Source organism: Leptosomus discolor, chromosome Z, assembly GCF_034619465.1.
Source record: "Leptosomus discolor isolate bLepDis1 chromosome Z, bLepDis1.hap2, whole genome shotgun sequence".
In the NCBI taxonomy this organism is placed as follows: Eukaryota; Metazoa; Chordata; class Aves; order Leptosomiformes; family Leptosomidae; genus Leptosomus; species Leptosomus discolor.
The window spans coordinates 49,018,902-49,042,468 of NC_141419.1; the positions used below are offsets into that span (position 1 = coordinate 49,018,902).

A 23,567-nucleotide genomic window follows, 5' to 3' on the forward strand; every position below is an offset into this window, starting at 1 on the left:
TTAATCTGAAGTAGCCTTAGACTCAAAAGTAAATTAAGCTATGCCAAATTAATTCTGGAAAAAAGGTTTAATGATGTTTAACTAAAGTATTATAAGCTCACCTTTGGATTTGATTGAGCCTTCCTGGAAGTCTCTGTGTAGCCAAGCCTATACCATGCTATTGTTAATAGCCGCCAAACAGATGAATGTGGGTTTTTTAACCCTTTATACTTTCTCATACTCCTGTAAGGTGCCTAATGAATACAGTTAACTCACAACAGCAGTGGAGGCCAGGTGGTTTCGAGACCTGAACATTGCTTCAACAGCAATTTTCCGTTCAGTTTATCCAAATAGGAATGGCTGCAGGGTCATTCTTAGTCACTTACCTTCAAGGAAATGGATGTTTCTCCCTTGCCTGTTAAGGGCGTAGCATTTTCTCTTACAAGTGGTGGTGTTGACTGGACTTCAGAACAAAGGCTTTTCTAGTTTAGCAGCAGGCTTTTTGTCATTATAAAACTAAATATGGAAATAAGCTTTTAAAAAAAAAAAAAAGGTTTGAATTGTACAGTTCAGTCTCCTTTGGAGGAGTCTTTAAATCAGCTTTCAAAGCCTATGATTTTTTTCTTGTTCTGAGCTGTTCTTGCTCTTGGAATTTTTGGGCAGGGAAGAAAATAATTGTCCTGTGGGTATTGCATTCTTTTGTGCCTCAGAGCTCTGAGGTAAGAGACAGTGAGTCTGTGAGCTTACTGAGACCCATGAGACTCAGCTGGACTGTGTGGGGTAAGAAGCCAGCAGTGGGGAGTGTCATGGAGGGCTACAGGGTTACATGGGGTCACAGAGTGCAGCCTTTGCCTTTCCCTGTCTTGTCACCTTTCTCTTTTGACTGACACAGCTTTTCCCTTTCAACTCTTTTTTTTTTTTTTTTTTTTTTTACCACACCTCCCCCCTAGTTGATGCCCAGCCACAGTGTCACTGCTGTGTACTGCTGCTGCTGCATAAAGGAAGCTCCTAGGCTTTGCTGAAAGAAGATGGCTTTCTGGACACAACTGGGATTGCTGCTATGGAAGAACTTCACCTACAGAAGACGACAGACTGTAAGTATTAGCAAAAGGTTTTTTGAGGTCTAAGTTGTAGCAGTGTAGCTGACTTTTCAAGCAAAAACCTTTTCTTAAGGCTTTCACCTCTAGTGGCCCCTGGCAGAGCAACTAGTCTGCTTTTGGAAAGACCCAATTCAAATTGAAGTGGTGGGTGGACAGATACCAGAAGGCTTGAAGGTCCTTAGGACTTGTGTCCTGAATACCAGCATGAGAGAGTGTCAGAGTACTGAAACACTCACATCAGACCAGGCAGAAAGGGTACATGACTGCTGTGTGCAGCAAGGAGGATGTAAAATTAAAACCTGTGCTATGACCTGCTCTGCTTTGCACGTGGGGCATTGCCAGACTGCAGGGATGTGTGCTTGAGTCTAAAAGCTTTGAATGCTGCAAGCTGGAACAAAATGGTAACAAAATTCTGACATTTCCTGATGGCAGAAGTGGTGGAGGCAATAGCAGGCATCTTCAGTCTCTTTAATCAGGGAGTGAAACCACAGCTTATTGTGGTTTTTACAGCAGGAGGTATAGTTTAAGTGGCTGGCATGAGACATGTTCTTACGTCGGCATGGAGACAAATGCAGTTTTGGATGTTTTTCTACCAAGGTGCATTATGACTAGTTTAAGTGGTAGCCTTGCTGTCTGTTAGCAGTGTGGGAATGTACCTGATCAGGTAGACGACATACAACAAGAGTTTCTTCTTGTGGTGACAAAGGCACAGGAGGATGAATCCAGTATGGTGTTCTTAAAATTCTTCTGCCTTTACATTAATGAGACCTCACAGGATGCTGTAACTCCTGCAGACGGCTAAAAGCCAGAGAAAACATGCTGTTTCCTGTCCAGGGATTTAGGGGATGTGTTGAACAAGGTCATGTCCTGTACAACAGGCTGTGTAGAGTCCTGTTCTGACCTTGAGAAGGTATGAGTAGAGAATGTGAAGGGAACATGAGTTACTGAGGTGGTGAGTGGAAAGTGGTCTGTCTGATAAGCTTTCTGAACCCTGCAAATGTCAGGGTGCTTGCCAGCTGGTTTTTAGAAACTTGGAGTCACAAGGGAGGGGAGGCTATCATATTCACCACTGGAGATGGAGACAGTCTCTAAAGTCTTTGCTCAGGTGTCTGAGGCTTGTTTTCATAGGACTTCTGTCCAGTGAATTCAGAGCTGGATTTAGCCCATTCTTAAATAAAACCAGACAGAGGGGGCTTGTGGCATCTTTGACCTGTCTTGTATACCTCTGGGGTTACAAAGCTGCCAGCGATGGCAGGAATTTCTATGCAATTTGTGTGCTTCTGTCCTTACTCCAGGAGCCTTGATTTCCCAGGACAGGACTGCCCAGCTGAGATGCTGTGGGCTGTGTCAGCTGCAAAGAGTGAGGCTGTTTGCTCTCTGGGTGTATGGTTCAGCATCCTGACCTTCTGAGCAGCCTCATACTTTAGAAAAGTGTTGCAACAGAGCTGGGGAAGGTAGGCTACAGCTTCTAAAAAGATAGGCTGTTTTCAGCTATCGCTTATGTAACCTAGCCTCTTAGAGCTGAAAACAGTCTCTTCCTCCCTTGCCACTAGAGATCTTGCTCTTGACCTTTCCCAAACTGCCTTTAGTGACTAGGGAAACTCCAGGACATTAGTGGCTCCTCTGGAGCAATGCTTAAACTAGTTAAACCAGGAGGAGACTTCAGAGGAGTTGAGTTTTACACTGAGGATGATGGCTTTTTTGTTAGGGTCTTCTAAAAAGAATGCATCAGGCTTGAAGGTTACTTGAAGAGATCTGAGTCTAGCCTGCATGTCCTGTCAAGGTAGCTGTAGGCTAGCTTACTGGGCAGCAGAGGTGCATTCAGATCCTTCAGCGATGCCACAAAAACATGGTAGGCTAAGCACACGTGTCAGTGGAAAAGACCTTCTTGCTTGTATTTTTGTCACAATCTTGGATCTGCTCAGCTATTTCTTCGTACCTTCTGGCAGCTTCTGTATCTGTTTCCCATCAAGTAGCCCAAAGGGCATGAAACTGCTCATAGTCTCTGTTCCACACTGATACTATTAGTCAATTCACAATGAAGGCCTGAGACATCACTTGTTTTTGTGGGGTTCCTATATCTGCAGGGGTTTTCTTATTAATGATCCCCATTTGGGCTTTACCTGGAGCTGTCAGGAGGGAAAGGCCACTTATCAGAAAACGGCAGAAAAGTAGCAGAACATGCTGTTATCATGGCTGCACAGTCATTCATCTACTTGCTTTACTGTTAGGAGACTAGTGTCCTTCAGCTGGGTGCAGTGATGGTGCTCTCACATTTGTACTTAGTGAAGATGTAGCCCAGAAATAGTTTGATCCTTACTCTTCTTCCCACAAGAAGTGTGGGCTACCCTTTGGTTCTCACCAAACCCTCTCCTTGGCAGCTGTGAGTTTGGGCTGCGTTGCGAAAGCTGGGTTCAAAGCTCAGCCTGACGTGTGCAATTCAAGCGTTACTTTGTACTGAGTAACTTCCAACGGCACTGGAGTGGGGGGAAGGAATTTACAGCGGGAGAGGAAGAAAGAAAAACCATGTTCAGGGGTCACTGTGTAAAACCACTTCTCTTTCCCTGCGGTCTTGCAAGTGAGGAGACACCTCAAACTCACATGAAGAGGCTGGTCAGCTGCTGGTAGTTCCCTGCATTGAAACTGGACCATAAAGGTGGGGAGGGTGGTTGACAGTGAGGTGGGGTGATAGTTTGGTTAGTCTTGCTCAACAGATTTCCTGTTGACATGGTGTAGATCTCAATATCTAATGGTATCGTGCATCATTGGCCAACTTGTATAAATTTGGCATGCTTTGGGGACTACCCTCAGTAAAATTAGGAGCAGTTTGTTCTTGGCCAAGTGCTGAATTCACTTGTAAGTGGGATGTTCTTCCTTCAATTCCAGATAGAGCAGGGGGGGCAGAGGGGTGGAAGTTTAAAGATTTCATTCCACTAGTTACCAGGCTGGTCCGGTAGTTGCAGCACAAATGTGGGTGAGGAGACTTGATTTTTCAGTATCTACTTAGTATAAACCCGAGTGAGACTTATCCCCATCAATATCTCTGTGTCCTCCTCTGCAAAGGCCACTGGATGAAAAGTACTGTCACAGAAAGGTCTGGAAGCAGTAGGGGAGGGAACCTACTGGCCTTCAGGAGCACCATGAAGAGGATTCAGTTTTTGTTGCACAGCACAAGAGGCTGGCCAGGGAGTCCAGACTTGAATTGAAATGCTGCTGACACATTGAGTTTGACCCTGTCCAAGCCTCTGGTGGAGTTGCCCACTGTCTCTCACTAAGGAACATTTCAGTGGCTGCCATGATGCAGCAGTCTTCAGCTGTGAAGGTGCAACTCCGTCAGTCCAAGCTGCATCCCTACTTTTTCTGTCCTCCCTGAGCCTGTCAATCTGCAGTTAGACATGTGTGCAGAGGCATAGTGCTGTGTATGCGTCCCACATGTGGTTACCTTTGTGATTGTGTAATTAACCATAATCAGGCATGCAAAAGAGGAGCTATGTTTGCAGGTGGCCAGGCTCCCCCCTTCAACAACGGGACCATCCAGGCACTACTGTCCACTTGAGTGTGGTGTGGCTAGGACTGCTATTTCTCCAAGTCAGGCAGGGCTTGATTGCAAGGCAGCATTTTCTCACTGGTTGTGTAGCAGTTGCAGGGCTGCAAGAGGCTATCTGGCCACGTTGGTCAACCAGAGAAGCCTTGGCAAGCCCAGCTGATGCCACTCTTCCCAAAACAGTGTAGTGGCAGTCAGTCGGGGTGCATGCTCCTTGCTTACAGCCAGGGTGTCAGAGGGCCATGATGTGTGCCAGAGCATGGCCATTGGTGCTGGCAGAGGGAATGGCTTGTCGTGGTTTCATGACCGCCTTTCTGTCAAGAGGAGGAAAAGTCCTGTTACACCATCCTGGCAGCACCTGTGAGGGGATCCTGAAAAGGGAAGGAACTTGTTTAAAGTTGTTGGTGTCCTAGCTCTGAGCATCTCTGTCCTCTGAGGGCCAGACCACTGTTTAATGCAGAGGGAAGCAGGCTGTCACTGTTAATAGCTGTGTGTGTGCTGCCACTACATTGTTTATAATAAAAACGGAGACCAAAGATACTGAAGCATCTTCCTGGCATCATTGTTAGCGTAGTCTCAGTGGAGTTCCTTATCCAGTAGTCATACAGTATGTGCATGAAAATAATGGGTGAGAAATGATATCCCAAAGTCATCCTGCAGAGCCTGGCACTTACCAGGAGTGACTGGGAGACTCTGATTGTTTAATTTTTGTCTTTCGGATAGGGTTGCCATTTGGTTGGATGTCGGCCATTAAGTGTGTCTCTGAAGAGCCATCGTAGATGGTTTCCTCTGCTGGATCAAGTGGCATTTGTTTTAATGCAGTGTTTTTACAGTGTGAGATTATTTTGAGGTACAGCAGCCACCTAGAAGTCTTACTCCAAAGTTTGTGTGGAGTGCCTTATGCTGAGTGTCGGGGGTCTAATTTTAGCTGTTATTGGTGTAACATGGGAAAACATATTTGTGTCTGGGGATTCTCTCCCCTGCTGGGGTGCAAGTCTGATCCTGTCTGGCTTGTACTAAGAATGTAGACATCTTACTAGAAAACACAGGTTTTCCAGGAAAGAAGGGGGAAAGACTTACCTTTACTTGACCGAGAAAACACTCTGATTTCCCTCTCCCAAAGGAAGAAAAAACTAAGTAGTGGCATAAAAAGAATTCTGTTTTTCCTTGTCTCATGGCTTACCTAAAATGCATGTTCAGGTAGCCTTTCTGGAGTGGGAAAGGAGGGATGTGACTCAAGCCTAGGAAACCTCAGCTTGTCTCAGAAGCTCTAGGCCTGATGCATTGCTTTGTCCACTTGCTTCTGTGGGACATGGCACATCTCTGAATTTTTCTGTGCTTCAATTTGCTGTCTAAAAAATGCTCTGCATTTAATAGTAGGCCTTTCTTATATTCTTGTCCCTCTAAATAACTGAGTTCTTTGTTTATCTGACACGACCTATCTGTAGATATACTGGACCAGTGGGTGCCTACCTTTGCAAACAAATGTGTGTTAGAATGAAACAATAACTAGATATGAGCTTAATCTTAGTAACTCTGCTTTCCTGATTCCAATATACTTCTGCAGCACTGAAACAGAAAGATTTCACATAGCTATGCACTGGCACAATTTCCATACCTGATGTGTTAGGGTAGAAGCTCAATGTTTTACTGTGAGAACGGGATGCAAGTACTTCCCACTGCCTGTAAAATACGGGGCCAAAAATTCACCTCATTGCTGGGAAGACTCATTGGGAGGTTTCTTTCAATCAGGGGAGAAATAACTGTAAAAAGAAGCCAAAAATAGCCTTTAAGCACGTCCAGTTTAGTCCCATAACTGGCACATATTAATGAGAAAAATCCTGTAATTCTTTGCAGGTTATCCTCTGAAGCTGGAGGAGCAAACTTCTTGGTCTGGGAATGCACGGGCAAACTGAAGTGAGGCAGTGCTTGCAAAACTGTTCTGGCTTACAAGTGGATTGTCCTGGAACCTCTGTTCTGTTCTCTATTTTGAATATGATGTCTTAATACTTTGTCTTTATTGTTTCCAGTTCCAGCTGCTGATTGAAGTTGCCTGGCCTCTGTTTATCTTCTTCATCCTGATCTCTGTAAGACTTTCATATCCGCCCTATGAGCAGCATGAATGTAAGTACCAAACACAGCAGCTGCACCCAGAATGATTGTTGTTTCATGGTTAGAAGGTAATAAAGCAGCTGGCGAGATGCAAAGAGCAGGGGCAGTGGTTGCATACTTCAGTCAGAAATATTCAGAGAAGTTTTAATGGCTCCTTTCCTTCCATCTTGGGCACTGTAGTGTGTTCTGACATGTTAATGTCTGTGTTGATCCAGGACTGCATATTGCTGCAGTTTTTCTTGCAGTTTCTCATTTTTTGCATTTATAATGTAATAACTGAGAATTTGCTGCAGAAATGTGACAAGCCTGCAAAACCCACATAGAGCCCAAGACTTATTTCCCATTGTTGATCTGTATGTGACGTAGCATAAGAAGAAAGCAGTGTTCAGATCTGTAAGAAAGCAGTCTCATTTTTCCGGCACTAATGTGGGTTAATGTATCACATTAAGGAGCACAGGAGCAATTCCATTCCTTCCAGCCATTAAGACTGTCAGCTCTGTACTCAGTAGATTCAGAAATTGTACATTTGTGGGGAAAAACCAGTTTGCTTTTCTCTTTACATCATAAATGGGCACGTTTCTCCTTTTCTTTCAAAGAAAGCTTATTCTTGCTCTGCAAATACAGTCTTTAGACCTCTGATTTGGTTGCCATTTGATTAGGAAGCATGACTTGTTTATTAGCAACATGTTTCATCTTACTGTGGTTGGTGACAGCCTCATGCTGCAATTAGCTGTGTAACAGCTCTTTGCTTATCTTTCCTGTGCCTGATTGCTGCAAGGTGAGGTTTAAGGGTCAGCATAACATGATTCTGGAGGGCAGTCTAAAGTGTTTCATTCTTAAAATGGGTAAAGAACTAGCTCTTAGAACACTTACCCTGTGGTTCTTTGCCGTGGCTGGGGCATTTTATGCTGCTTGCTAGGCTTTCACACTAGCAAGGATCTTTTCAAAGCTGAAGTAATAGTGTTTGCAGTTTACTGTTACGCTTTAGACACTGCTGGTCCCGTGTACTGCCTAACTCACTTTCTATGGTGCTTGTCAGGGTAATTGAAGCTTCTCTAAATTAAATCTCATACTTTGCTGCATGACATTTGAATTGCCTTTTCTGACTGAACGTTACAGCAGCATTAGGAGAAACACCTGTAATATGGACATAAAGCTGAACAGAAGCAGTAAGCAGCCTCCTCAGCTGGTATAACTAACTAGCAGCTTCAATGGTAATTTGTCTCAGCTGTGGCAGTGCTATATATAAAGTCAAACCTAGCAAGCGCTGCCTTTTCTTACAGCTGTTTAGACTGGAATTGTTAGTCATTTGCCTCCGTGTAAATCCTCTGCTTTGGCATCCTGGTGTTACAAGCAGAGTTTTGAGTCTTTCACCGGTATGCCTTTTTCCTTCCCGTTTACATTGACTGATGTTGTTTTCTCTGCCTTCTGCCTATGTTGTCATCAGGAATTGTGGAGTGTAGAGTAGCTAGTAACTTTTTAATTCACTTTCTATGGTTTAAATCCTCTCCATTTTTCTGAGAGCTTCTTAGAACAGGTAGCTAAATTATTTCATTTAAGTCTGGATGGGTTTCGTTGAACATTCATTTATATACTGACAGATATGGATGTGTTTACTGGCTTTAGTGCTCTGTCTTCAAAATTGGTGGGTCCTTTGATGCCACATGTGACTTCTAATGTGATTCTTTTTGTACCATAAATGATCACAAGTGAAGAATTTGAAGGTGAAATTTCCTTTCAGTGAAGTAGTTTAGTTTTCTAGATGTGCCAGTAGTCACTTGAAAGCCAATTTTGTAGCAGAAAGTGCAAGAGCCTATAATAAAAATCAATTAGGATCATGGCCTAGAGGTCGTGAACGCTTTTTACTGAACTGTGAACAGAGATAGAAAGAAACTGTGGTGAACTCTGTGGCAACCATGTGGATGCCTTAAGGGAAACATGATTGTTATCTGTAGTGGCAGTGCTGTATGCTGTTACAAAATCACTTGCAGGTAATGCCTGATGATAGCAGTAAGTGTTGTATGCAGGTGCTCTGTAGCCTCCAGATGGCCTTAGTATAGTCTTTTGAAGGTATAGTCTTTTTCAACAAACAGATAAGATTTTCAATTCTCTCTTCCTCTTTGAGGAGAGGAGCAACCAAGGATTGGGCTGTTTCTGTGGTCAGACTTTCCAGTCAGGATTTTTTTACTTCTAGCAGCTTGGCCAAGGGTGAGAAATGTTTTTCTGAAAACATGGGGGAAAATTTTGCTTGGATAGCTCCAGCTACCAAGTTCAACATGGGGGAAAATTTCACTAGGTTTTAAGTGACAGTTACATGGCTTTCACCAGACCAGCCAGAGAAGACATCTTAGATTGTTGTTGAGCAAGGTTACTGGCTTGTGTCTTGTAGAGCTTGACTTTTGTTTGCTGTTCCTGTGACCCTTTAAGGTATTCAAAACACACTTCTTCTGGGGGGGAGGAACTGATGGAAAGTGACTTTAATGTCTACTGAAAAGCTAGATGTTTGCAGCAACATCATTGCTGTTGCACTGTTTTCTGTGTAACTCATCTGATTCCTGCTTTACTCTTTGAGAAACTGCTCTTAACATGCATCACTGTGTAAAAAGTTACCATGAATTCTTGTGCACCTTTCCTCTTTTCATATTGCTTTTCGTAGCTTCTTTGAGTTCTTAGCCATGTAAAATAAAAGGCACAGGGAGAGAGAAGGTGATTCTCTGGGAAATTTTACAAAAAGAATCTGAAAGTCTTGGCATTTTTCCTCCTCTCCCCACCTGCCAAGCCCCTCAGCCAGAAGAAGAACAAAAAAGCAAAATGAAACAGAAGTAAGAGAGCTCAGGTAAATAGCTTTTCTATTTTAAACAGAGAACTGGGAACAAACAGTCCCCTGGGTACTGGAAACAGTGAACCTTTGGTTCCTTTACCTTTCTCCTGGACAGAGTCCTTACCTTTCTCCAGAGAGGGCTGATAAGTTCCCTGCCTTCCTTTAGACACCTGCATTAACCAGCCTTGCTGTAATGCAGCAGCTTTGACCTCTCTTCCTCCTGGGGATAGCTCCATTGTCACTGTGGAGGTGGGGAGCCAGTCCCCCATGTGATCGCAGGCATGCTGTGAGGATGAGGTGGGTGGCAGAGGGCAGAATGTTCATTCCATGGTCAAAGTCTTGAGTAGCTGCTTTCAGTAGCTGTGAGTTGCTGAGGAAGAGGCCTAACCTTCCTCCGTGCTCCCCTCCCTACTGTGGGGGTGAAGCAGTGAGTTCATTTGCAGAAAGCAGCCTGATAGCTCATTTAAGGCGCAGGATTATACAAGGGAAGCCTTTCTTCCCTTGTTGTTGGAGGGTAAGGGATTCACAAGTGCCTGGGTGCTGTGCTGGTGGAGATCTGCCACAGGTAGTTTGTTACTGCTTTAACTCTTGACCAGAATGCAGAACGTAAACAGGATGGCTGGGCTATGACTTAAGTAGGTCTTTAGTAGCAAGAGTTAAGACTTCAGCAAAAATTTGAAATATAGCAGTCAGGTGCCTAAATGTTTTAGGACCTCTGAAGTTTTAAGACTGTCTGGAAATCAAGCCTGTGTGGGATAGCAATGACATACTTATCTCAGGGAAATGAATGTAGGCACCTGCCCCAGAACTGCTGACCCTTTGCTTGGTGTTTACAGTGTGTGTAATTGAGGTGAGCAGATTTTGAAAACCAAAAGGAATTAATAGAAGTATTGTGGGTCTTTAGAACCTGGACCCCGACCAGGGCTGTCTGTGTGGCCTCAAGCTGAATCCTTGTGTTAGTTAAGCATGCAAATCCAGAGAAGCATGACTGGTTCGAAAGTATGTGTGCGCATGGGCTCACCACTGCCAGGCTTTGGAGTTGCATGCTGTTGGGCATTCCTCAGCAATAAGTACTATATCCCCATTAGCATGGCCAAAAACAATGCTGCAAAGATGAGAGTAGCAAAGAGCTTCTCCAGGCTTAACAAGGTGTAGTTTTTCAGTCGAGGAGGCTAGATCTGTGTGGGGAACTTAACATGAGCTCAACCTTTCTTAGCGTTGGCTGTTCTGCTGTCTCACAAGCAGTTTGGGGCAATAACCAAGGCAGTATTAGCATTGCCTTTCAAATGCAACGCTGTGTAGTAGTTGCTTGTCTTGTGCTTCTATCTTCTGACTCTTGTGTTTCTATTCTAGGTCACTTCCCAAACAAAGCTATGCCTTCAGCGGGAACCTTGCCATGGATACAGGGGATCATCTGCAATGCCAACAACCCTTGTTTCCGCTACCCAACTCCTGGGGAATCCCCTGGTATTGTTGGAAACTTCAATGCCTCCATGTGAGTCTACCTGCTTTTTCATCATGTCTGTTCTTGGGGAAACATGTGGAAAAGGGATATTTGGAAGTTACCAGCTAGTTCTTTAACCCTACACTATCAAGAGTTTTGCTGGTTTTGCTGCCACTAAAGTAACAAGTAACTTGCTCCAGCTGCCAAGTTCAAAGGGGCTAACAGAGAGCTGGTAGGCATGCAGTATCCCTGAGTCCAAGCAGTTAAAGTTCTTGGTGAAAGAAAATTTCTAACTGGATGAGGACTGAGTCCATTCTCTTACTGGTTGCTCAGAATTTGGCCCATAAAAAGGCAAGGCGTAAGCTGTTTTTTCAGAGAGCCTCTCTTCCTGGTAAATGAACCTCAGAGATGGGCAGTGTAGAATGAGACACAGTTGAAGAATGGGTCTGGGGGATACTCCCTGACGATTGTCATTTATTGCTAGCTCATGTGTTACAGAACCCTCAGGTTATGGCCAGTGTCCTTATAGCCTTCCCTGTTTGCTGCATTCTTACTATCATGTCAGTTAGGCTTAATGAAGAGTAAAATGCACCTGCAACCTGGAGAAGCATTTGAAAGAAGCAAGGACATACTTAAATTATTGTGCTTCTAAGAGGAAGCAGTTTACAGGCAGCAGGAGGCCCTCTCCATCCCAGTCTTAAACTCTTTCAAATGCATGAAGGTTCCCAATATAACTTTCTTTGACCTTGCATTAGCAGCCTTTTATTAGGCTTCTTGGATTGTCCCAGACTGGTCACTGAAGAAAGAGCTTATTGTACTGGAGACGCCAGTGGCATAACTGAAAAGGACTGAAGTTTGGAATTGGGATGTAAAACTGTATCTGTGGATGCTGGCTCACAGAGCTGATGACTGCTGGTTGGTTTTCTGTTTTCCTGTCACCAGTGTTTCCCGCCTATTCTCAGATGCCAGGAGGTTACTCTTGTACAGCCAACAGGACACGAGCATAAAGGATGTCCAGAAGGTCCTGGAAAAACTGCGCAAGCTGGGAAATTACTCTGGCTCAGGTAACAGCATGGTAGAAAGAGCCATCTACACCTGGCATTTCTGGTCTAGTCAATTCTGCTTGTGTGTAAATTTCCGAAATGTACCACAATGGGAATGTGTGTGGCTATAATTTATAGCTCATCAAATCCTTTCCAAGTACCTTAAGCTTCTCCTGTGTCAGAGCTTTGTGTGCTCTTCAGCTGCTTCGGTGGAAAAGGGATGGTCTGTAATGCCAAGAATAGCAGCTGTTTTGGATGTGAAATTACAATCCTCAGCCCACTGAAGTCACTTAAATTGCTCACTTTCTCAAAGGAGTCCAAGTAGTGTGTCTTTTTGGAAGACACTTGTTATTTTGCTATTTTGTGAGTGAAGCAGTGATTGCAATATAGCTGCAATTCAGTGCTCTACCCCCTGAGCTCCAGAGGGAAGTGAACTGGAAGAACACAGATGAGGAAAAGCTGATGTTGGCCTCCAGTTTACAAACTCAAAGCTGATTATTATCTGACGATGAATTATCAGGGGTTTTTTTTGTTTGTTTCTGTATGACTGTTTGGTGTAGGATACTTCATTCCATGCTGTTGTCTGGCAGGATTTTGAATGGCAGGGTCCAAAAGAAAATGTTTTGTCTTGGGGGCTTGCACAGCCCCATTTGCCATGAAAAATCAGAATCTTTCCATTTTTAGCTTGTGCAAGAAGGTCTGGTGTGCCTTCCTGTCCTGTGTAGCTGAATAATGTGAGATGACATAGGAAGCTTGCAGCGGAGCTGGGACACGAAACAGCTTTGCCCAGTTTTGGGAAATGTGGCAGGTCTCTTGTTATTGCCGGGTCTCTCTGACGTGGCAACTTGCTAGTCGTTTTTGGGGTACTCTTCTCTAAAAGGTGGTTTCTCTTGGCTGCTGTGTTAGCGCTGCATATGTCTATTGGAAGTGATGGAAAGTAATGGTTTAGAAAGAAATACAGCAGGGAAATAGGGTAGCCATTGAGTATCTTCACCTACAGCCTCTATCCACGCACGTGGAGCTCTTTGAACGTAGGTGGTATTTAGTGTTTTGTGAAACTTGTCCCTGGTTTTACAGTTGTGGTTCTTCCTGGCTCTCTTCATTTGAGTGTGGCTCAGACAGGCTCCAGCAAGAAGAACATCTGACCTGATGTGATGTGAATAGTTTCATGTCTGATGTGTACTGAACACACATTTTAAAGCAGAGATGGTGTTTTGCATTCTTCCCTGTGTTGCTTAGAACATTGCAGGTCACTTTGAAATAATCTTTATTGTTAGTGAGAGGCTGATTATGTGTGCTAGCTCTATGTACAGACAGGAACCGTGCAAGGGATTTATCTTGGATGTATAACCCGCCTCTCTCCCCTTCAGAGCTGTGCAAAATCCTGTTGTGATCAGATCTGCAGGTGATGCTGTGATCTGCTGACTCTTTGAGCATTAGTTGATACTTTTATGAGACACCCTTCCTTGCTGGGCTCAATATCCATACTGCCAGGCTCCCTTCTTTACTCTGAGAACTGGGAAGTGGTGTTGTCATGCTTTTACCTAAATCTGCAGAAGTTTTAACAGGGAGAGGATGCAGAGTGAATCGTTTGCGCAGAGGTGGACACATAATGAACACAGCCAAAATGAGCTAAGATGACTGTTTCACAAGGAGAGGTTTAATACTGTTTTTCATGTACTCTTCAAACCCTTGGTTTGACTTGGTGGTCTTGTGGTATCAAGTGCTCTCTGTCAGCATGACAGATGTTTTTTGTTATTGGATTTGACACTTTGTGCCTGTAGTAGTTACCTCCAAGTTAACCTTTCCAAGGAATAGATACTGCTGTTGTGTGTTGAAACATGGAGTGGCTATCAGACATGGACATTTACAAGAAAACTATCAAAGCTATAAGCTGAAGCTCTCATTGCTGAGAAGGATTGAGGGGGAGGAGTGATTCCAAGAAGCATTTTGCATAGGGAGTATTGTACAAGTAAAAAAGTCAGAAGTCTCATGTTTTTCTATACTATAAAGACTAGTGGACTGACTGCAAAAATAAGCCTCAGACTAGTCATCAAAGATCGTATTTCTATAATAAAATATTTCAAATGTATAATAAAAAAATCAAGCCTCTGCGACATTAGCATGACAGACTGCCCGTTGTTGGTAAGGCTTACAGGGAACAAAGCCTGTTTGTCCTCTCATGATATGCTCATTTACAAAGCCTCCAACTTGGGAGTCCCTGCTGCTGACTCCTTGGCTGCCTGATTCATTCTCTGACAGCATGCATAAAACAGCATCCTCTAATTTTAAAAGTACTTGTGTATTTATGCTTAGCAGTGCTTAGATTCCAGTGCAGGGAAGGGAACTACAGGTCAGCCCTTAAGCTGCTGTTGGTATTGTGTTGTGAGAGATGCTTAAATCGTTTGCTCTCTGGGGCATTTCGTCCAGTGACTCTGGGAGCGTAAGGTGACAGTAGGGTTGGATGTCAGATATAAGCACACCTCAAATCTGAAAGAACTGCCTTCATACATCTGTTTCCCCAATTAGCAGGAGGGTTAATTACCTGATGAGCTAATATTTGAAAACATTTGTAATACCTCCTCTGTTCCAGCTCTGGCCTGAATGTGAAGCCTTGTGAATCAGTGGTGCAGTCAGATGCAGCTTTGCAGCTCATGTTTTCCCAGTGGGAGGAACTGTATGGTCCCTACTGTGTGATGTGAGCTCTACTGGAGTCTCTGCAACTCCCTCATCACCTCTCATGCTGGTGTAATGATGGTCTTGCTTGCACATGTGCTTCCCACTGCCTGATGGCCTTGAAACAGGCTTCAGGAGGTGATCCTCTATTACTAGCATACAAATTGGAGCTGTGGTATAGATTTTGTTCTAATGCTAGTCATGCGAAGCATGCATGTCTGCATTTGGCTTCAGATGTTTGAATGGGTTTAGAGAGCATTTGCCAAAGTCCTTTCACTTCAAGCTTCTTTAAAACAACCCTCACAAACTAACATTCAAGGTATGACTTGTTGTTTGATCTGAAATTAGGCATGTACTGAACCCTGGGGAAGGGAGACTTGCTTAAGATGGCAGGGTGCTTACACCGGTGCCTGCAAGTCAGTGTCTTGGTTAGAGAGAAGGCGGCACACTAAGATATTGTTCAGGTGGTGCTGTGTGCTCGTGCTAACAGGCTTTGTATCTCAGTCACTTCTTGATGAGATGGGAGGTAATCCCTCGTAACAGGGCTGTTTGTCCAGGAGTTTGAGGAGTGGCTCCTGTTCTCTGCTGCCCTGAGGTCCAGAAGAGCGCTCTGGTGGAGAGAGGTGAAGGTGTTATCAGTAGGGAACAGCCCACCCTTGCTTCATGTAGCACCTTCTCTGGCCAGGATGAAGTACTAACTGGTGGTGCAAGGGAGTTCATCACAGGCATCTGTCACACTCTATGGGTGCTTCTGTTCTATGGCCACTTTCAGCAAGTGAAATCTTAGCAGTGAAATCTATGTGCAGGTACACACATACCTTGACATAATCAATTTTGCAGGCAGGTGCTAGGTACCCTCTCCTTCCCAGTGCTTGTTACATCTCTGTCCAGCAATATTACCAAGGTCTTCAACACTCATGATAAGGCAGAGTGCAGATCAGAACCGAGAGTCGAAGACCTTGGTGATGACACTGCAGAGCACGACATGGCAGCTGGGATTGCCACCTGCAGTAGATCAGGCTTACTGCTTGCAGGCACTGGATCTGCAACTGGCCTCACTGCTGTTTTAGCAGAGGATAAAGTGTTTGCAAGAAAGAAGCTTTCCTTCAATTTCAAGTGGTGGAGATAGAGCTTGCTATTCTGTTCTTCTTTCTACAGGACTCCCAAATACTTTGTTCTGCAGTGCCATGGGGTAATAAATCAACGGGTAAAATTAAAGCCACCTTTTTTGGTTGTGGTATATTGTCTTGGTTTGAAAGACAGGTGTCTGTGGAGGAAGGCAGGAGCCTCCCTTGAAATGGAAAGTGCAACCGCCTTCCCTCCAAATTATTATAATTTTGAAATTAACAGGCCTTCAGGCAAAGATATGGGGAATAGAAATAACAGTTCTTTACTAATATATATATATATATATATATATATAACACAAGGCAGGGAAAAACAAAACAACCCACTGGTTTACACTGACAGAGTCAGGAATACAACCTGACACCCTGTTAGGGTGGCAGTAGCAGTCTGATAAGATGGTGGCTGCAGTCCTCCTGAAGTGATGGATGTAGTTCTGTTGAAGCAGCGATCAGGTAAAAGAGTCTGGTCTTCCTCCGAAGGTCCAGTGGTAGGAAGGTAGCTCTTGTCCTCTGGGAACTCCAGTGGGGGGAAAAACTCCTCTGGGGATCCAGTGGAAGAAAGGCTGCTAGGGTGTTGGAGATCTCCGTTTTTATTTGGCATGGACTGCTTGGCTCCTTCCCCCTGGGTGGAGCATCTCACAATGGGATGGAGAGTCGTGAGGCAGTTCCTTGATGGGCCATTAACAGGAGATAGCCCAGGAGCGAGTTAACGAGTTATCGATGGGTCAGGCGATAAGGCATTGTTGTGCCCAGTAACAGGAGATAGTCCAGAGGGGGGAGGCAGGGAGCACCACCCCACCTGGGCTCAACAGCTCCTGAAGATGGTAATAGAATACTTTTTTTTCCTTTTGGCACATTTTACGCTGTAACCTAGGACACATATATAAGCCAGTCTAGCTGGTATTTACTTCGTTGCTCTTAGTTTTCAGTGATCCCAAAGGGCATGTTTCTATTTCTCTTGAAACCAGCCCGACTAAACAAAAATGGAGCAATGAAATAGGCAGAGGGAAACAAATGTCGAAGAAATTGCATCAGATCTGAGGCTGTTATTCCACATGTGCCCTGCCTTTCCCACTTGTTTGCTGGATTAGTATTGCTTGTGGCGTAGGAGAAATATCAGCTGGGTGACATTCTCTGCTGATGTTGCACCCTGCTGCACAGGCTGATGTTGGGACCTGTCTGGACAGTGCTAATAGTGCTACTTTTATTTGACAAGTAAAGGGTGATGGAGGGCTTGGGCTGCAGAGCAGCCTTGGGAGAAGCTTTCTAGTGGTGTGTGTGTACTGCTGTATGGTTATCAGGGTGCTCAGGGAGACAGGATGTTGTACATTAATCTGCTAGATGACATTAAGGTGATAGCTAACTCCCTCTTTAGTGTCTTCTCCCTAACAAAAGTGATCCCATGCCCTCAAGCTAAAGACTCAGATTGATTCTTATACCTGCCTACCTCTCCCTAATTAAGCTGTCTTCCTCCGTGACTTTGCTGGCGAAGGACCCTAGCAAAAACCATCCGGGCTAGAATAAGAACTCACAAACTATATGTCCAGGTGACCTTCTGGAAACACCTGCAGACACCAGCTGTAGCAGGGTGGAATTCCTGCTGTTGCACGATTGCACATAAATATACAACTGTGTCTTCTGATACTGTGCTCCATAGTGATGCACAGGTTCTTGCCTTTCCTTTAGGCTGGGGAAAATGTGCTGAAAACACGGCCCTGTGGTATCAGTAGAGATCTTGACTTGTAGGGGCAAGTAGGAAGGCTGCTTTACCTTTGTTTTCAGTATGGGTTACTTTGTGTTAGCCCTCAGCAGAACTGCCCAGGTTGATCCTGGCTGCTGCTGTCTCCAGCCCAAAGCATCCAACCAGGAAGGAGAGCCTGGGACTGCATGGGAACCAGTCTGATTTCTGCTTTGCTCAGATGGAGTCTGTTGGGATGGAGCAAGTGGAACAAGCTGCCAATAGTGGGTATGTGGGTTACACAAAGAGTTTTGTGGTGTGCCAGGTTGATTGGGCAGTTAGGAGATCCATGGCAGTTTCCCCATTTTTGCCTCATTAATTTTTAATTTGAATCACTGGGTCGCTGAGCAGGCACAGACTTGAGTGTCCTTAGAAAGTACAGGGAAGTTGTGCAGGCAACTACAGATCTTCTGGAAAAACTTTCCAAAATGTTCTCGGAAGGGCACCTTAAGACTCTTGCTACAGGTAGTGGACAATGTCTCTATGAATGTAATGGGTTTGTTCTTTTTTCTGTCCTAAACTGAAACTGGGATGCTGACGGTCGGGAGATATTCAAAGGTAGAGAAGAATTCTTATGGAAGTGAGGGTCCCAAATTGTGTGTTGCGAAGGTAGCTATGCAGCTTTTATTAGTGAGGTGGCATGATATTTGCTGAATTACACATTTGCACAGTTATCACTTTCAATAGAGTCTACTTCTGCTTTCTGTAATACTTTGAAGCCAAAAGTGAGATTAAAGTAATAAAGTGATGTTGGTAGAGATTTGGGTACAAAGGTCTGCTACAGCATTAGGTCTGTTACCAGGAGAATCTTACTTGTTTCCTATGGGACTGTCCATGAACTTCCAGAGGTTTCTTTGTCTGTAACAGTGTTGCTACTACATGACTTTGCTTGGAGGTTGAGATGCATAAACAGATACAGTATAATGTGTATCTTCTCATTCTGCTGAACTGGCTTTGGTGCCTGGTTTTGGTCTGAACTTCCCTTCTGTCGAAATGCTTTTGAAGTGAAAGATTTAAATCGTGCCAGCGCAGGTTCTAGGTAAGTATGGGTGGATGTGAGAGGAAAAGACTGAACCTCCTCTGAAAGGGGAATTGAAAAAACACATACAGCATTGTTAGATCTGGCCTTGCTGTAGTGTCTGCACTATACTAGGAGCTTGAGAAAAACCTTTTTGAGAATCTTACCACAGAAGACTGTGAACCCTGTTAAAAACGCACAAGGAGGATCACAAACATGTCAGCATTGGGCTGCACTGTCATGTGGTTACTTAAAGACTGTCTATCCTGATGGTGCCAGCTATTGGTTTGTCTGCATGCAGGGAAGACAACAGTGCCCATATATACAATTAGCAACACAGATATTCCAACAGATACCAAATCACTGTGCCTTAAAGGCACCATCTTTGTCTTGCTGTTGTCTAGATGAAGACACAATGATAAACAAGAACTGCTTACTCTGCTTGTCACAGTATAAGTAATATTAGCATGTGCTGCAGAAGGACAGTATTAAAAAGTTCTGGGTGCTTTCTTTAGTCTCCTAAAACTCTTCATCCTGGTTTGTTAACACTGACTTTTATTTTGAACCAGTGAATAAAATGAGTGTTAAGTAAACAATTTCCCACTCTCCTATTATCTCTCTTTTTGTATGCAGCCTTATCAGTACAGCTTGGTAGTACCAGCATTATGTTGCCAAAAACTTATGCTCAGTATTGACTTCAATTTACATTTATTTTCTATGTTTTCTGCTCTGACACAATTTCTGGATTTGTGCTCAGTGACTTCTAACCTCAGAGTCTCAAATTGCCTGATTTGTGGAAGATTGCATTTGGTTTATTTTAGCTACAGTCTGAGGTTGATAGTGGGATAGAGACTTTTCACATTGAGCTTGATGTCAGTAGTCCCATAGGAAAGTTGTACCGCTGTCATCTGATGGAGAGTACAGCTTTCTTGTGGCATTTCCATTGGGCTGAGCTCTCATGAGTGGTGACTGTGAAATTGCCACTGTTGGAAAAAACTTTGTCCACTTCTGTGTCCAGCTTGGTAGTGGGGCTGGAGTCCCTAATTTGGATTTGACCTCCTGTATCTCAAGTTATATTCAGCTTTCAAGCCTTGTCTAGTAATAATAAAATTTCATCTTCAGTGTGCATTATGAACATTTATTACCTCGTTTTTGTGACATTCACAGAATAGCAGGAGTTGGAAGGGACCTCTGGAGATCATCTGGTCCAACTCTGCTGCCAAAGCAGGTTAGCCTAGAGCAGGTCACACAGGAACACGTCGAGACAGATTTTGAGTATCTCCAGGGAAGAGACTCCACAACCTCCCTGGGCAGCCTGTTCCAGTGCTCTGTCACCCTTAATGTAAAGAAGTTTTTCCTCATGTTCAAGAAGAAGTTCCTGTGCTCCAGTTTGTGCCTGTTGCCCCTTGTCTTGTTGCTGGGCACCACTGAGAAAAGCCCGTCCCCATACTTTTGACACCCACCTTTTAGATATTTATAAGTCTCATAGTCTTCTCTTCTCCAAGCTAAAGAGCCCCAGGTCTCTCAGCCTTTCTTCATATGAGAGATGCTCCAGCCCCCTAATTATCTTAGTAGCCCTCTGCTGCACTCTCCCCAGTAGTTCCCTGTCCTTCTTGAACTGGGGGTCCAGAACTGGACACAGTGCTCCAGGTGGGGCCTTACCAGGGCAGAGTAGAGGGGGACGATAACCTCCCTCAACCTGCTGGCCATGCTGTTCTCAATGCACCCCAGGATGCTGTTGGCCTTCTTGGCCACAAGGGCACATTGCTGGCTCATGGTCGTCCGGTTCTCCACCAAAACTCCCAGGTCCTTCTCTGTAGAGCTGCTCTCCAGCAGATCGACCCCCAACCTATACTGGTGTATGGGGTTATTCCTCCCCAGTTGCAGGACCCTACACTTGCCCCTGCTAAACTTCATTTGATTCCTTTCTGCCCAGCTCTCCAGCCTGTCCAGATCTCACTGAATGGCAGCACAGCCTTCCGCTATATCTGCCACTCCTCTCAGCTTCGTATCGTCAGCAGATTTGCTGAGGATACACTCTGTCCCTTCACCTAGGTGGCTGATGAATATATTGAATAGGAACAGGCCTTAATACTGACCCCCGGAGAACACCACTAGTTACAGGCCTCCAGCTGGACTCACCACCAGTGATCACAACCCTCTGAGCTCAGTCCATCAGCCAGTTTTCAACTCACCTCACTGTCCACTCATCTAACCCACACTTCCTCAGCTTACCTATGAGGATGTGATGGGAGACAGTGTCAAAGGTCTTACTAAGGTCAAGATAGACCACATCCACTGCCCTCCCTTCATCTACCCAGCCAATCATTTTATCATCGAAGGCTATCAGATTGGTCAAGCATGATTTCCCTTTACTGAATCCATGCTGACTACTCCTGATAATCTTCTTTTCCTCTATGTTCTTGGAGATAACAGCCAGAATGAGCTGTTCCATTACCTCCCGGAACAGAGGTGAGGCTGACTGGCCAATAGTTTCCTGGGTCCTCCTTCTTGACTTTGTTGAAGATTGGAGTTATACTGGCTATCCTTCAGTCCTCTGGCGCCTCTCCTGTCCTCCATGACCTTTCAAAGGCAATGGAGAGCGGCTTTGCAATGGCATCCACTGGCTACCTCAACACTCGTGGGTGCATCTCATCAGGGCCCATGGATTTGCAGGTCTCTAGTTTACCTAAAAGATCCCTAACCCAATCGTCCTCCACCAAGGGGTAGTCATCCTTTCTTCTGACTTCTTCCCCTACTGCCAGAGGCAGGGATTCCTGAGGGCCAGCTTTAGTAGTAAACGCTGAGGCAAAGAAGGCATTCCATAACTGCCTTCTCCATATCCTCCATCACCAGGGTACCCACCTCATTCAGCAATGGGCCCACAGTTTCCCTGGTCTTTCTTTTACTACCGATGAATTTGAAGAAGCCCTTCTTGTTGTTTTTGACATCTTGGCTAGATTTAATTCCAAGTGGGCCTTAGCTTTCCTCGTAGCGTCATTCCAGTGAGCTAAATAAATAAACAGCAGCTAAAGAACTAGAGCCCTCATTTGGAAACATAGTAGTATGTGGCACTTGTCAGTGTAGTCAGGATGCAATGAAAGGTGATGTTTTTGAAATACTGTTGATGTTGAATCAAAATTCATTTTTACCCATACAAGAGGATAAAGCACTCCTTGACTGAATTTTTTTTAAATCCATGAAAGTTCAGTTTTTGTAGGCAGCCTTTTTCATGGGAAACAGGTGCTGCTCTATTTAGGGTTTTTTTGGTCATAAAATAAGTGTTAATGCCAGAATCCTGGCTAAAATCAAACAACATTCTACCACCTGTTGCTAAATTTCTTTGCAGCTTCCACACACTGGAACATTCTTCACTTCCAGCCCTAGGGGTTTTTTGGTGTTGATGTGTTTTTTATCAACTAGTGGTTGTGTCTTGATGCGTTTTTAGTTCAGGTTACAGGTTTTATGCCTGTATGATACTTTGCACATGTTTTGTTTCTAGAATTCTGGAAAAATTCTTTGAAATTGGACAGAAAAGCTGCAGAATAAAAAGACTGTTTGTGTGTTAATTAAACTGAGTTTGTTAAAACTATATATTGCTTATGTCTGTGTGGTATGAAGTCCTCAGCTGATGAAAAATCAGTGTAGTTCTGAAAATTTAGTGGAATGTAGCTCAACTATTAGCTGAAGATCTTGCCCTAGCTTTTTTTTATGCTGACCTGGCAGCACTAAAGCTGTATATGGAGGAGATTCAGGATGATCTGTGACACACATCCTCTGTAAACAGCTGAAGTTTCCTTCCCTTTCTAATTTAGTCTTAGTTTTAGAGATGGTGCAATAAGACGCTTGTGATGTGATTTTAAATAAAGATCCTTTCCTATGGGTTTTGTGTTGTTTTTTTTTCTCCTCTCCCTGAGTCTTTGTGTTCTTCTAAACATACCTTTTTAAAGGCAAGTACTACCTGAGTTAGTCCTTAGGTGTGTTTTTGGTTGACACTGGCAGAAGATTTGCATGACTACTTAATAAGCATAAACTATTACATCTAAGGAGGTAATTTCTTTGTAGTTCTCTATCTATTTTAGCAAGTGCAGCTGAAATATAACTGGACCATATCTGAGGGTGACTGAGCAAACATACATGCCAGAAGGGGATTTTCTGATGGGACAAAGACAGCTTACTGCAAAGACAGCAATATCTCAAATCTGAGTGCTTGTTCTGACTTGTGCCAGCTGGCTGCTTAGGAAAGCAGCAGCTGTTGTCTAACCACCAGAATAGTAGTTCATAACAGTAGGGGGGAAAAAAAGTGCCTTGCCACTTGAGACAGGATGCAGACGTGAAAGTGCATTGTCCCAACAACTTTCCTCATCGCAAAGGCACAGCTCTGTGACAACATGGTCAGCAGCCATCAGATATCTCTGCTTACTTGTGTTATTCCCCTGCTCTGTTCACATACTTGCCCCCTGCCCAGCAGGTGAGGAAGGGTATGCTGTAAAGCCAGAGAACAGAAATCAAGACAATCAAGTAGCCCTTTAAGACCTAGGCCTACCTAGTCCCTTTCATTCCTTTTCATGTTATCTCTCACTGCTACATGAAGAAAGTGTAAAGAATTTTACCAGTGCATCCATATAAATAATACAGGAGCCATCTCCACCAGTACACACTCAATTGTCTTCAGGTTAACTGCACTGCTTTAGGACGCCAGTACACAGGACCAGGTTCCTAAAGCTACAAGAGGCACTGCTGTTTTCTGTGGCTACTAGTAATGTTCCTGTCCTCCATGTAAAACAGTAAACACGGATACTGGTGCAGGTACTCCAAAGTGTCTTTTCAGCCAGCTGAAGGGAAGGAAGGGTTAGTATATTAACAGTCCAGAAGAACAGCAACCTCAAGGATGATCTCCTCAGACTACCTGTCTGTTGAGGGTATCTCAATGTGAACAGCAGTATAGTGTTACACTGAAGATAC

At 44.2% G+C, this 23,567-nt stretch overlaps 1 protein-coding gene across 2 annotated transcripts in view; it reads left to right on the forward strand.

Moving 5' to 3' along the window:
- The first annotated feature begins 1,007 nt into the window (after positions 1-1,007).
- Positions 1,008-23,567, forward strand: part of ABCA1 (ATP binding cassette subfamily A member 1) — an 82,099-nt gene continuing 59,539 nt past the window's right edge. For both annotated transcript variants that reach the window (XM_086480217.1, XM_086480216.1), the window contains exons 1-4: positions 1,008-1,073; positions 6,654-6,747; positions 10,910-11,051; positions 11,943-12,064. In XM_086480217.1, coding sequence (XP_086336343.1) covers positions 1,008-1,073; positions 6,654-6,747; positions 10,910-11,051; positions 11,943-12,064 — 424 coding nt within the window. The remainder of the gene's footprint in view (positions 1,074-6,653; positions 6,748-10,909; positions 11,052-11,942; positions 12,065-23,567) is intronic.